Source organism: Etheostoma cragini, chromosome 6, assembly GCF_013103735.1.
Source record: "Etheostoma cragini isolate CJK2018 chromosome 6, CSU_Ecrag_1.0, whole genome shotgun sequence".
In the NCBI taxonomy this organism is placed as follows: Eukaryota; Metazoa; Chordata; class Actinopteri; order Perciformes; family Percidae; genus Etheostoma; species Etheostoma cragini.
Genome location: NC_048412.1, coordinates 104,087 through 116,251, shown reverse-complemented (window position 1 = coordinate 116,251; position 12,165 = coordinate 104,087). Strand labels below are relative to the sequence as shown.

Here is a 12,165-nt window from a genome sequence, read left to right as displayed (position 1 = left end):
ATCTATGTCATCAGGGAGACGCCAGGCAATGACTTTCCTGATGTTGGCATCATCATCGAGGGTGTGATGGTTCTTTGAGATCTGGATAACGGGGCCCTTGCAACAGCCTTGCTGTTTGGACTTTGTTACTCTTTGAACATGAGGTATACGTCAGAGCTCCACTACACTTTCAAAGTAATTCAAAACGTGTTAATGGAGTTTGATGTGACTTAACTCTCAAGGAAAGCCCAAAGCTTAAAGACAAACGGCTTCAGTAAGGAGAGCTCACTGTTGTGCACATGAGGCCAAGTGTTCGTTCCTTAACGGCAATGTGGACGGGTCGGTTATTTTTCCCCTCTTCAACACTCTGATTGGCAGCATTCTTCCATCTTAGTTTCTATCAGTCTTACAAGTGAAAGGATGGAGAATTGTACACAGTCTAAATACTGCTATCAGGGCTGTGTGAACAACATCTTTAGTTTAATTCAGTTGAAGTAAAGAGTTTTAATGCTTCTAAGAATACAACTCAGGTTTGGCTAATAATATTTTTATCTTTGTGTGCAGAAAATCCAACATTTAAGGAAAACAATTTTACTTGTGAATGAATAATGTAATGTATCTCTGTGTATGGTGAAGGGTATGTGATGATGGGGTGTTGTTTAAATTCCCAAGGCCGAGGGAACTTTATCAGGATGCCTAGTATCTTGATCCATTAAAGAGCTGGCCTTTAATAATAAAAATGTGCCTGCCTCTATGGGAATTTAACACACGGGTGTGTATACTTATGCATGTGTATTTTAAGGAAGAACATTTATTTATTTACAATACATTGTGCATTCACAAAGAAAATTGGTGACCTTAAAGGTCGAATTTTCCTACTTTTTAAATTAAGATCAATTTCCAAAAGATGTTTTTTGTATTCCCCTTTTTAAGCAGGGGGTGTATACTCATGCAGCCATTGTATGTACAGGGTGAAATCATTGCCGGAAGGAAGACCGCGTAACAGTTTTGAAATATTTACCTGTGGCTGTAAGTGACACTTAAACCTTGAATGTTAGTTAATGACCAGATTCTGTGAGTGTTGGCTCTTGAATAAAGGTTTTGAAATGCAAATGGTTAAAATGGGTCGTTTTTAAGGATTAAAATAAAGGTATTAGACATTTAAATAAATTATTGCTGGAATGGCAATGGTAACTTATGTTTTTGCATTTCAAATCTGTTCTATAGTTACATTGAATTGTTAAGTTATAATTGTTACTTAATTTAATCTTGACAATAGAGACCTTAAACATTATGTTTGTATTGTTCTCCTCAAAGATGGTTGCCAGTAACCTTTTTCAAAAGAAAACTTCTAATTTCCATTCTGTTACTGTGAGTTGGTAAAACACTGAAAAACTGACATTACTTGTTCACTGTTGATATGTTTTACAGTAAAACTGTAACGTCAGTTCCATTTTTACCAACTGTCATTGCAGTAAAATTAGACATTTTACTTTATAAGGTTACTAGTGATTACATGCAACCATCTTCAGAGAACAATACAATCGGTTTTAGTGCCAAAATTGTGTAATTGACAATAGAATATACTAATATGTAATATGAAATTAAATGTGTAGTATTTAAGTGACCAAATAGTATTGGAGTAAAAATTATTGAATAGTGTTGAAATAACGTGATGAAATTGGGAAGGATTAAAATGTTGCAAGAGCACATATTACTTTATCAAAACATGTTTCAGTCACTCTGTATCAACACCAAATACACGGGTTAATTGAACATGAATAACTTGTGTTAATTTAAAACAATTGTTTAAGCTGCTGCCAAAGTAAAACATCTGTGTGCAACCAATGTCCACTATTGAATTAAGTTAATCCAACATGTTCTTTTTTTCCGTGTGTGTCCTGCCTCATGTTTTATGATTTCTTTCTAGGAACTTGTCTGTGATAAGGACTGGTAAAAACCCAACAAATTTAATAATATACAGGCCACCATGCGCAGTATTAATCAGTTAGTATTGGAAAGTCATATAAGTTTCTATTATCATTCAGGTATAAACATTATATCCTGTGCTTCGTGTACTTCAGGTTTCTCCATATTGTAATTCCAGTTCTGCTGTCTGTGACATAGTAGGCTGCTGGAGACAAGGCTGCCAAGACAAGCTCGTGTAAATAAAATTGACCTGACTAATATCTGCTCAGTCCCATCAGAGCCCAGAGCTCCTGGTCTCTGTGTTGGACATTGTGTGACATGTGATTGGACTGAGTGGAGGCGTGTACCTGCTGCGGTGCTGGAGAATCCAGCTCCACCTGGAGCACCTGTCCGTGCGCAGGCACTCTTGCCTTACCGAGCACCTCTCCCCCAGCCAGGAGCTCCATCTTCTGGATGTCATCCTCGCTGAGCCAGGGCAGAGGCGGCAGATCTAGACTAATCCTGATCCTCCTGTGGTCAGTGTCTGGGAAGTCCTGCTCTCTAAAGCTGCGACACCAGCCACCGTCCCCTGTCTCCACGGCGACCCCGGCTCTGGCCAAAGCCTTCTTACGCTCCAATGACCCAGGGTTTCTTTTGGCTTCAGAGGGATCCTCTGAGAGATTAGGGCGTTTTTTCAGGTCCCTTGAGGGCTTGTTCGCAGCCTTCTGCTCCTTACCCACTCTGTCAAATTTCTCTGAGTGCTTTGTTGCTTGTCTGTGTTTTTCCACAGCTAGCTGTGCACTTATATGGCTGCCATGTATTTGTGTGTTTGTGTGTCTGTCCTCCTGTCTGTCTGCAGCTGGTCTGCCACTCTTCAGGCTCTCTGCTGTTGCAGGGAAACGTGCAGCGCTGGATCTGCTCCTTTTAAGATAAATAAAGGTCTGTGCTGCAAGCTTCACCACAGCACTGTGGTTGCTGGGCTTAATTCTATGCTTTGTCCCGGTTCTGTTGACTGTAAATCGTGGGAGACGGCCATGCTGATGACTGGTTGAAAGCTGGATGGCGCCTGCCATCTCTTTTCTCTTGGAAGCAATGCCTTTGTTTTCGGGTTGGTTTCTGTGTAATTTTTTGTGACTTCTCTCTTTGAAGCTGTTTTTGTTAACGCCAGCAGCGTCCCCAGAAGGTTTTGGTGGCTCTGAATCTTTGGATGTCTCTTTTCCAGTGCTGGATGTCCAGGCCCTGTGAGGGAGGGGCTCCATGACTCTGAGCCCAGGTCTGAACCCCCCAGTTGAGCTCAGGGCTTGTGATGACGGCCGGTCAGCGTCGGTGTGCGGAAGTGCGAGGGGGAGAGTCATGGTCATCACAGAGATGGTGAGGAAGAGGAGGAAGAGTGGAGAGAGGAGGAGCAGCCCTTTCTGACCACAGCACAGTTTTGACCACACTTGCCAGGCCTGGAAGAAAAAATAGACAAAAAGATATAGAGAAACAGCATTAGAGAGAGAGCACCAGGACCATGGTTACCATGCAGACTCCTTAGGGGGTTAACCAGAGGCAGGCTCCAGGCAGGATTCACACTCTGCAGTGAAGGGGGGGAAGAAATTGCACATTATTCTGTCCAGTGAAACCACAATAGTGGTGTGTGACCTTTGAGTGTGTATTACCGAAAATGGAAATGTGAGAAAAGCAGGAATGTGGTGACAAAGATTCTGTTCCACTGCACACATCTGAATATGTAAGCGTTGGAATATGGAGCTTGTGTTTCCACTGGCTCACAGCAGAAATGGATCCACCCGAGGCCAATACGACTGTAATGTGCTCATAAGTCAGTGCTGCCTTCTGAACGTAATGCACAGCATTAGGAGGAGAAACTCGCTGTACACTCACTGCAGGCTCTATAGAAGGAAGTGTGCTGTAAGAATTTCTTTATTGACTCTGGAGTCAGGATGAGTAGTACACGACAAATCCAAACAATAAAAAGTTAAGTAAAGCCTTTGAAAGAATTATTACTTCCCTTGCAGATGGTGGCCTGCATGTTCAGTGGAAAGACAAACAGCAGTAGAGGAGGCAGAGAGCATCCCTACACCGAAGCTTCGTTTCATTCCAACAAACTGGAATCATTCCCAAACAACACAATCAACTGAAAGATGAAGGAAACAGTGCAGCTCCATTTGAATGTCCTGCTGTAGTGAAGCCGCTTCTCCTCAAGACAAGCGGGATAAGGAGCTGCTCTCTCCCTCTCTGTCCTGCTTTTATGTGAATGCAGTGTGAAGGAATGTTTCACACCCTTGAGATGTCTTCCCCATCTCAGAGCCGTTAACAACATTCCCAGACCTGTCCAAGTGTGAAAGGATCCCAGTGGTCTTCCCCTGCACCAGCCTGCGCTGAGAGAGTGCTACTGGAGTCCTGATGTGAGACGGGCTTCAACACTCACGCAGGCGCACACACACTCACACACACACGCCAGGGAATATGCCTATATCTAATGATTTCCACAGTGACGCTTCCTGAAGAAGAAACCTTACAATGATTTTCCTATTCCTGCAAGCTCTCTTTCTTCCTTTTCTTTTAATTTTCCTCCTTTTCTTCTGTCCCAACTTAGGGCTGTGGGGGAGGAATGCAGCATTAGGACGAGACATGCAACAGGTCCTGCAGCTATCCTCACGAGGGGGGGAGATTTCTAGAGGCAAAAGACTGTCTCGTTACACCGAGATGGAGTGATAAGTCAGTTTAAAGAGATGAGCACATTCAGTCTGTCCAAAAGTATATTCATCTGACAGAATCCTGTGAGAAAGGACTTGATGCTGCTAAAACATACCAGGTGGAGGTCTTCACAACAGCAACCCTAACATACGTTTACGGGAATACCAAAGGTACTTTCTAACCCTCACCCTAACCCTAGATAAAGCAAAGCAACTAAAGCAGGGTGATGATGAGGTAACTGTTGATTCATTTCCGGGTGTGTTTGAGTCTGAGGGTGAGGAAAACCCATGAAGGTTGAAAAGTAAGAGTGGATTTTTCCAGATAGCCTGATGCCTTTCCATGTCTCTACAAAGAAAATAATGAAGGAAATGGAGGTGAGGATGAATATTCCTCGGCTCACACAGCACAGCGCGTCAATGCTAGTTTCACAGCGGTGCCGTTGCTGCAAATGCACTGCACCCATCCCATTGGTCTTAAAACAGGGTGTGGTTAGGCAGCGGCAAGCCATTGCTCCACTGACCAACAAAACTCTATCTCTATAATATAATCTATTATTATTCTATTAGTTTTATTAGTCTAGTATTTTCCTGCTATTCAAAGGGTGCATTCTTCAGAAAGTAAGGGCTAGTGATGTGCCGTCCAACTAGCGAAAGTGGAATTGGACATGCCCTAAATGCACCTGCACCATGCACTTTACACCATTCCTGTCCTGGTTGGAGACATAACTCAAGTGCAGAAACTGGAACTTTATTGAATAATGAAAGTCAATGAGAATCTGGGTTTGAAGCAGGCAGGGGTTAGCATTAGTGTTGGTGAGTCTGGGGATGGTAGAGCAGACAGACATGTTGGTTCTGGAGATAGCTGGGTTTGCAGAGGAGCTGCTCGGTCTGAGGCAAGACAGAACTGGCCGCAGATACAGAACGTAAGTATTTTGTCATAAACTAACAATCTGGCAGGGAGAGGTGGTTGATGAGCTGATGACTTCCAGGTGCGCTGATGAGTAACTTGTGTCAGGTGTGGGGGGAGAGCAGCAGGAGCAGGAGGGGCGTGTCCACATACTGTGGAGATTGAGAGTGAAAAACAGAAAACCAAACGCAGCAACCACACTGCAAGCATAAAAAAGCCACCAGACTGCCACTGGGCGTGACACTTCCTTAAATAGGGACATCTTACTTCATTTTAAAATGTTTGTGTTTTCAATATCGAGGGGAAAGCGTTATCCTGGTGTAGCTATCAGGTTTAAATAAACTGAAGGCTGTAGGCTACGACTCATAAGGAAACGTGTGGATGACAGATTCTCCTTTAAATCATTTACCATCTAAACCATTTCTTCATTTCAATGCTGCAAAATGTTAATCTGTTAAGTAGTTTTTCAAATTTTCCATGAACTGATTCATTATTCAGGTGATAAAATGTGAGGAAAGTTACTTATGCCATTTTGTTGCACCTTTGCATCACACATGCATTGCACCAGTGAGACAGCTCAGAACTATACTATTACAATCGCAGCTGTAACAGAGGATCTGGTATCAATACAGAAAGCTACGATGGAATGAGGAAGTAAGCAATAAGGTAGTAGCCCAACAGAGCACACACACACACACACACACACACACACACACACACACACACACACACACAAATGAATGTTCCCACAGCTGGTAGAAAGAAACCGTACACTGCTCTTCCTGTTGAGGGAAATGAGAGCAGTCCTGGCTCTCCTGTCAGCACACTTCCCCTCTTTTCGCTCTGTTATTTCAAAGGTTTTTTCTATACTATTTGGACAGGGTATTAGTTATGTCCTATTGATAATATTTCTGTAATACTAATTTTTTGTCTTTTTGCAATTGTCTTTGTCCAGATATGTTCACCAGATGCTCCCATTCCAAGAACCAAGAGACCAGGACCAGATTGCAGTCGAGTTGCTGCACCACCAGAGGCTGCAGGACAGAGACAGCTCTGACACTGGTTGGAAAGAGGAGGAAGAGGCGTTCCACCGCATAAACATGGTATGAGTACACTTGAGTGAGCAGAGGAGCTGTGGTAATTAACTCAAAAATCACACACAGGCCCTGATTGGTTGGGAGAATTCCCAGTTGGCCAGTCTGGATTTTTGGTTGTGAGGCAAGTCGTGGTACTGTGTTGAAATCAAAGTTAAGATATATCATGGATGCTGTCCCTGCTGCCTGCACTCGCATCCCACTCTTAATTTACAGAATTTATGTTTTCTTAAAATCTGTAAATTAAGAGTGGGATGCGAGGGCAGACAGCTACAGTCACGCAGCCCACTACAGAGTTCAGCCTGGTGGTTAAGACATCATTATGTTTCAACTCCTCAGTCCTCATACGGCAGCACCTTGCTGCTAAGTTTAGAACTAAAATCTCAGCTGTCCAAAGTATTGATAGCACGCAAGGTACATAATTATACATGAAGTTGAAGTAAAAAGGTTCTACTTCTATAAAACAATTCATTTAAGATTTGTTGTGCTCTTTATGTCTATGGACAGGCCTTCCTTAGTTATTTAAAAACGAAAATCCATCTGAATCATTTTCTACTGCCCTTGACTTCCAAACACTAGCTCAGAAATAATGTGCTTCAAGCAGCCACAAACATCTTTTTCTGTTCAGAGTGCCTACCCAACCTCGGCTTGGAAAGTAAAAGCTGTGTTAAATAACTTTGTTGTGAGTGAACAGACTTAGCAAAGGAAAAGAGGATGCAGTGCTTTATGTTACTCATGTAGAATGAAGCCCAAATATCAGATCTCAGCTGTGATAGGAACCGTTGCTCCATGTGGCTGCAATGGGAGTGCACATGTGGTTCAAGCTGTTCCCCATAGCACATTCCATTCTCCTAAGAGGAAGGTGCAGCATGAGAGTCACAGAATTGGTAGCCAAAAGAAAACCAAGGCCGACATTTCAAAAACATGAGCTGACATACAAGAAACCCACTTCATCTGGGCAGTGACCAAATCACATCCAATTAATCCAGAATGAGCCCATCATAGCAGCCAGACCCACAGCCTCTTCACGTCCTAGTCCCTTTGAAGGCCAATATTATCCTGGTCTCGACACATTGATGTGGTGGTGGAAAAAAATGGGTAGAGGTCTTTCAGTTATAAGATGTTCAAATTTTCTCCATAAAAATGTAATGGAAACGTCATTAAAACGATGTCCTATCCCACTTGGACTACTGTTCTGGAGTCTGGTCAGGTGCTGCCATATCAACTACTATAAATAAATTGCAAATTGCTCAGAATAAGGTCTAACTACTACTAGCCGCTGTCTAGTACTAATGTGCCCACTCTGATCAAGTGATGATGTAATGCATGGCTTTCTATCCTGGTTAAGTGTAAGGAATAAATTAACTTCCTCATTACTCAACTTTATGAGAAATATTCTAGTAACTAAACAGCCGAGGGTGTTGTATCAGCATCTTGGTCTTAGTTCTGACAAACATGATTATAGCACTAGACATGCTATGGAGGGCAGATTCACATTACCTAAGGTATAAACAAAGGGAAACACCGTAGTATATAGAGCAATGATTAGTTGGAATGCAATGCCTGGTCATGTCATTCAAGAACATAGAAAATCTCAATTCAAAGTACTACTTAAAGAACATCTCCTAGCTGAGCAATATTCTGTATTGGTTAACACTTAAGGAATGCTGTTAGTATTACTGAGGGTGCTATGTGTGTATTTGCTTGGTCATATTATCAGTAATCAATATAATCTCTACATCCTGTGAATAGTTTAAAGTAAGTCCTGTGTTGTTATGTGCTGTGTTGAATGTTATGTCTTGTTTTATGTCTTGTATTATTTTGGATGGTTTTTTTTCAGTGATGTATTGAATGTTGTTTTTATTGTAATAGAGATGCTGGGAATGTAGAGCTGCACAAGCTTTAGGTGGACTCCAGGAAGAATAGCTGTGCTTTTGTTCCCAGCTAATGGAGATTGGAGATTAAATCAAAATCCAATCATATGACTATGCAGGTCACCTAATGATGCATCAGTGACATCAGCCATTGGCTTGTGGACTGCCGTTTTGAAACCGCGAGTTGGCCTTTTGGCCGTCACCATCTTGGTATTGTGGAGCCAGAAGTGACCATTTTGGGACAGAAGGGCTGGGCTGGGCAGGATGATGCTGCTAAACCAGTGTTGTGTGCTAAACGCTGAAGAGGGAAAGTTGGCAATTTTTTTGACCACTGCAGCAAGTCATCCGGGTAAAGGACCTCCAGGTATGGTGTATGTCCGGCAGTACACAGAGTTCACATCCGTCGTGTCATTAAAACTTCCTTCATTCACCACCGCAACATTGCCAAAATCAGACCCTCTCTCACACCCCCCGCTGCTGAAAGACTTATCTGAAAGACGCCTTCATCTCCTCCCGACTGGAATACTGCAACTCACCTCTCTTTGGCATCAGCTCTACCAACATCAAGCGACTCCAACTGGTCCAGAACGCAGCCACCCACCTCTTCACCCGCTCCAAGTCTTGGCATCACATTACTCCAGTCCTAAAACCACTCCACTGGCTACCCATCTTCCACCGGATCACCTACAAAATCCTGGTCTCACCTACAAAGCCCTCCAACATCTGGAACTCCCTCCCCCAAGAGATCCGCACCTCTGAGTCCCTCACCATTTTCCAGTCTCGCCTCGAGACCCATCTCTTCACCTCTGCCTATCTATTGCCCCACGCCCCCTCCATAGCCCCACACCTCCTCCCTTCTCATCTGAGCCTGAATCTTGTTTTGCTTTGTTGTTTGTTTTTTTATGATCTTCCTGCCCTGTAAAGCGGCTTTGAGTTTGTGAAAAGCGCTATATCAAAAAAGGAGAAATAAAATAAAAAAGACCTGCTTACCCTCTCTGCTGGGAGAAACCTGGCCACCAGTGTTTTCCTCCATGGGCTGACTGAAAAACAACGGCAACCTTAGGCACCACTAGCACACCACAAACTGTGTTCAGCTCATTCTTTTTGCATTTAAATCCAGATTTTGCCACTTGCACCTTTCTTCTCCTACTTCAGATACTGTTCCTCTTATCCCTTCTATCTTTAGTTTTTTTCATATTCTGATATTTCACTGCCACCGGCAGGATCAACCTTTACGTGTGTGTGTGTGTGTGTGTGTGTGTGTGTGTGTGTGTGTGTGTGTGTGTGTGTGTGTGTGTGTGTGTGTGTGTGTGTGTGTGTGTGTGTGTGTGTGTGTGTGTGTGTGTGTGTGTGTGTGTGTGTGTGTGTGTGTGTGTGTGTGTGTGTGTGTGTGGACTCAGCCTGGAGCTCCGCTCATTGCCATAATGTTAGGGAGTGTGAGGCTGATATGGACTCAATCAGGGGGATCAGTTGGAGCCTGTCTAGCTTCTCTTCTCTCTACATGCACAGACACACAGACGTGCAGCACAGGAAGAGGAGAGCCCAGCTGAGGACACAAAGACTGACTGTACTGCAGTGTTTGTGCCCAGAACTGATCCCAATGTGGGCCACGTAACTGAAGAACAGTGGTAGTTGGACCTGAGATCTGTTGTGCTTCAGACTTAAAAGGAACCATAGCAGTGAATACACGGCAGAAACATCCACATCTCAGTCCATCTGTTGCTTTTGTTGAATGAAATTTGCAACGTCAGTCGGGACAACCGCACATTCTGTGTCTGTTTAGTGAGAAACTTGGCAAAACATGAGAAGAAAAGAGAGGAGAATGGGCAGAGAGTTTTCCATGTGGCAGCTAAACCCACAAGTCTGTCTGCTCAGCATGTGGAACCAATTAGAAATGTGAGACTACAGGGACGGCTGAAACACACGATAGTTTGGTGATAGCAAAAGCTGCTTATTTTCAACAATGAAGAATGTAAGTGTCAGGCGATGCCAGTGATGAGTGTATATCTGTATGATATCAAATGGAGTCACAGTGTGAGTGCATTTCCTTTTCATTTGTTATTTGAGATGACTAAAGTCCAGAGATAGATTGACTGATTGATTAATTCTTCTTCCCATTACTTTCTCACCTAATCATTTTATCTGTAAAAACACCAGATGAATTTAAAAAAATGCCCAAAACTACTTTAAATTGCTTATTTTATCCAACCAAAACACAGAAATAAAGGGTTACAGTTATTTACATGGGAGGCTGCAACCAGACAATATTTTTTGTTGCCGATCAACCCATTGATTAGTTGGCAAATCCTTTCAGCTCTAACAGAGCTCTTTTTACATGCAACACACCAAATCAGCAGTCGAGGTGTTTGAATGATAATGTGTCTACTTCCCTACTCCGTTCATCATCATCCATCACCTTGGATGGACTCCTCTGGATTAAACTAAGCTTAAACAGCAGGAAGTCATTAGTCATAGCAGAACAATGCTGCTAAATATATAATAATATATAGTATCACATTACTTTTCTACTTTAAGTAGGTCTACCTTTGGCTGATCATACTTCTGCACTGTTGCTTCAGTCTGATGTGATATGAATGAGTTGGACTTAGTTAGTTGTAACGGTATTTTCATTGAAAAGATCTATAATTTGTAAAATCTTGTCAAACGAGTTCAATTTTAATACCGTTCTGGTGTGATAGAGATACTGTTACCTGCTGACATCAGCATGTCCAGGATCATCCCGGGCTGCTGCAGACTGGGGGGGGGGGGGGGGTGTTAGCGTGAGAAACGGGCTTACCATGGTTCATCTCCCCGGCCAGGACAATCCCTTGCAGCCGCTGGAAACAAGTCATTTAACGCATTGACATCCCGTGGACCGGACGCTGGACCCTGCACCCTAAACCGCCGCTGGTCCTGAAGTTGTAGCCGCGCGCGACCCCCCCGCAGGTTTAGTTTGAAAAATGTTCCCGCAGTTTAACCCAGCGGACTACGTCCAGAATACGGCTCTTCTCTCCGCTGCACACCTTCCAATGATCGACAGGCTGTCGCGAGCACAGCCAGCCCCCCCCCCCCCCCCCCCCCCCCCCCCCCCCCCCCCCCCCCATCCAGGAGAATGCGAGCGTCTGGACAGCTGATTTCAAAGTAAAAGCCCCTGGGTTTACGGAAGAGTGAGTGAAATAAGAGAAGTGTTCCTCCTCCACACCGCCCTATCATAAACAGCCCAGGCTTTATGATAGGGCTTTAATAAGTCTGCACATTTTGGGAGGGGTAATTCAAACACTAATTTAAACACCTCTTCTCCTCCGCATGCCAAATGTTAAGTTATTATCTTTATAATAGAACGCAATCATAATGCCATGCAAGCAAACAAGAGAGAGAGAGAGAGAGAGAGACACACAGACACATACACACACACACACACACACACACACACACACACACACACACTGGTAGATTAACTTAAAGCTGTCCCCTATCCAGCACCCAGTAACAAAGTCTTGGGGTGTCATTGGACTTTTACTTAACCTTCAAAAGTCATGTGAAAAGGGTGCCAAATAAAGTTAAATTCAAACTACAGAACTTCAAAAAAATCAAGCCATTTCTCAGTCTAAGTGCTGCAAGAATTTATCTACACAATGATATTCTCACACAGTGAGTACACTTTTACAAAGTGGTCACTAACCACATGACAACACAAGAGAGCC

The 12,165-nt window shown here is 43.4% G+C and overlaps 1 protein-coding gene across 1 annotated transcript in view; it reads right to left on the bottom strand.

The window, feature by feature from the left end:
- gask1a (golgi associated kinase 1A) overlaps positions 1 to 11,524 on the bottom strand; it is a 20,781-nt gene extending 9,257 nt beyond the window's left edge. Inside the window, exons 1-2 of the mRNA XM_034874949.1 lie at positions 11,259 to 11,524; positions 2,256 to 3,338 (exon numbers count right to left, since the gene is read on the bottom strand). Coding sequence (XP_034730840.1) covers positions 2,256 to 3,338; positions 11,259 to 11,261 — 1,086 coding nt within the window. The 5' untranslated portion in view covers positions 11,262 to 11,524. The remainder of the gene's footprint in view (positions 1 to 2,255; positions 3,339 to 11,258) is intronic.
- Between the last annotated feature and the right edge of the window lie 641 nt (positions 11,525 to 12,165).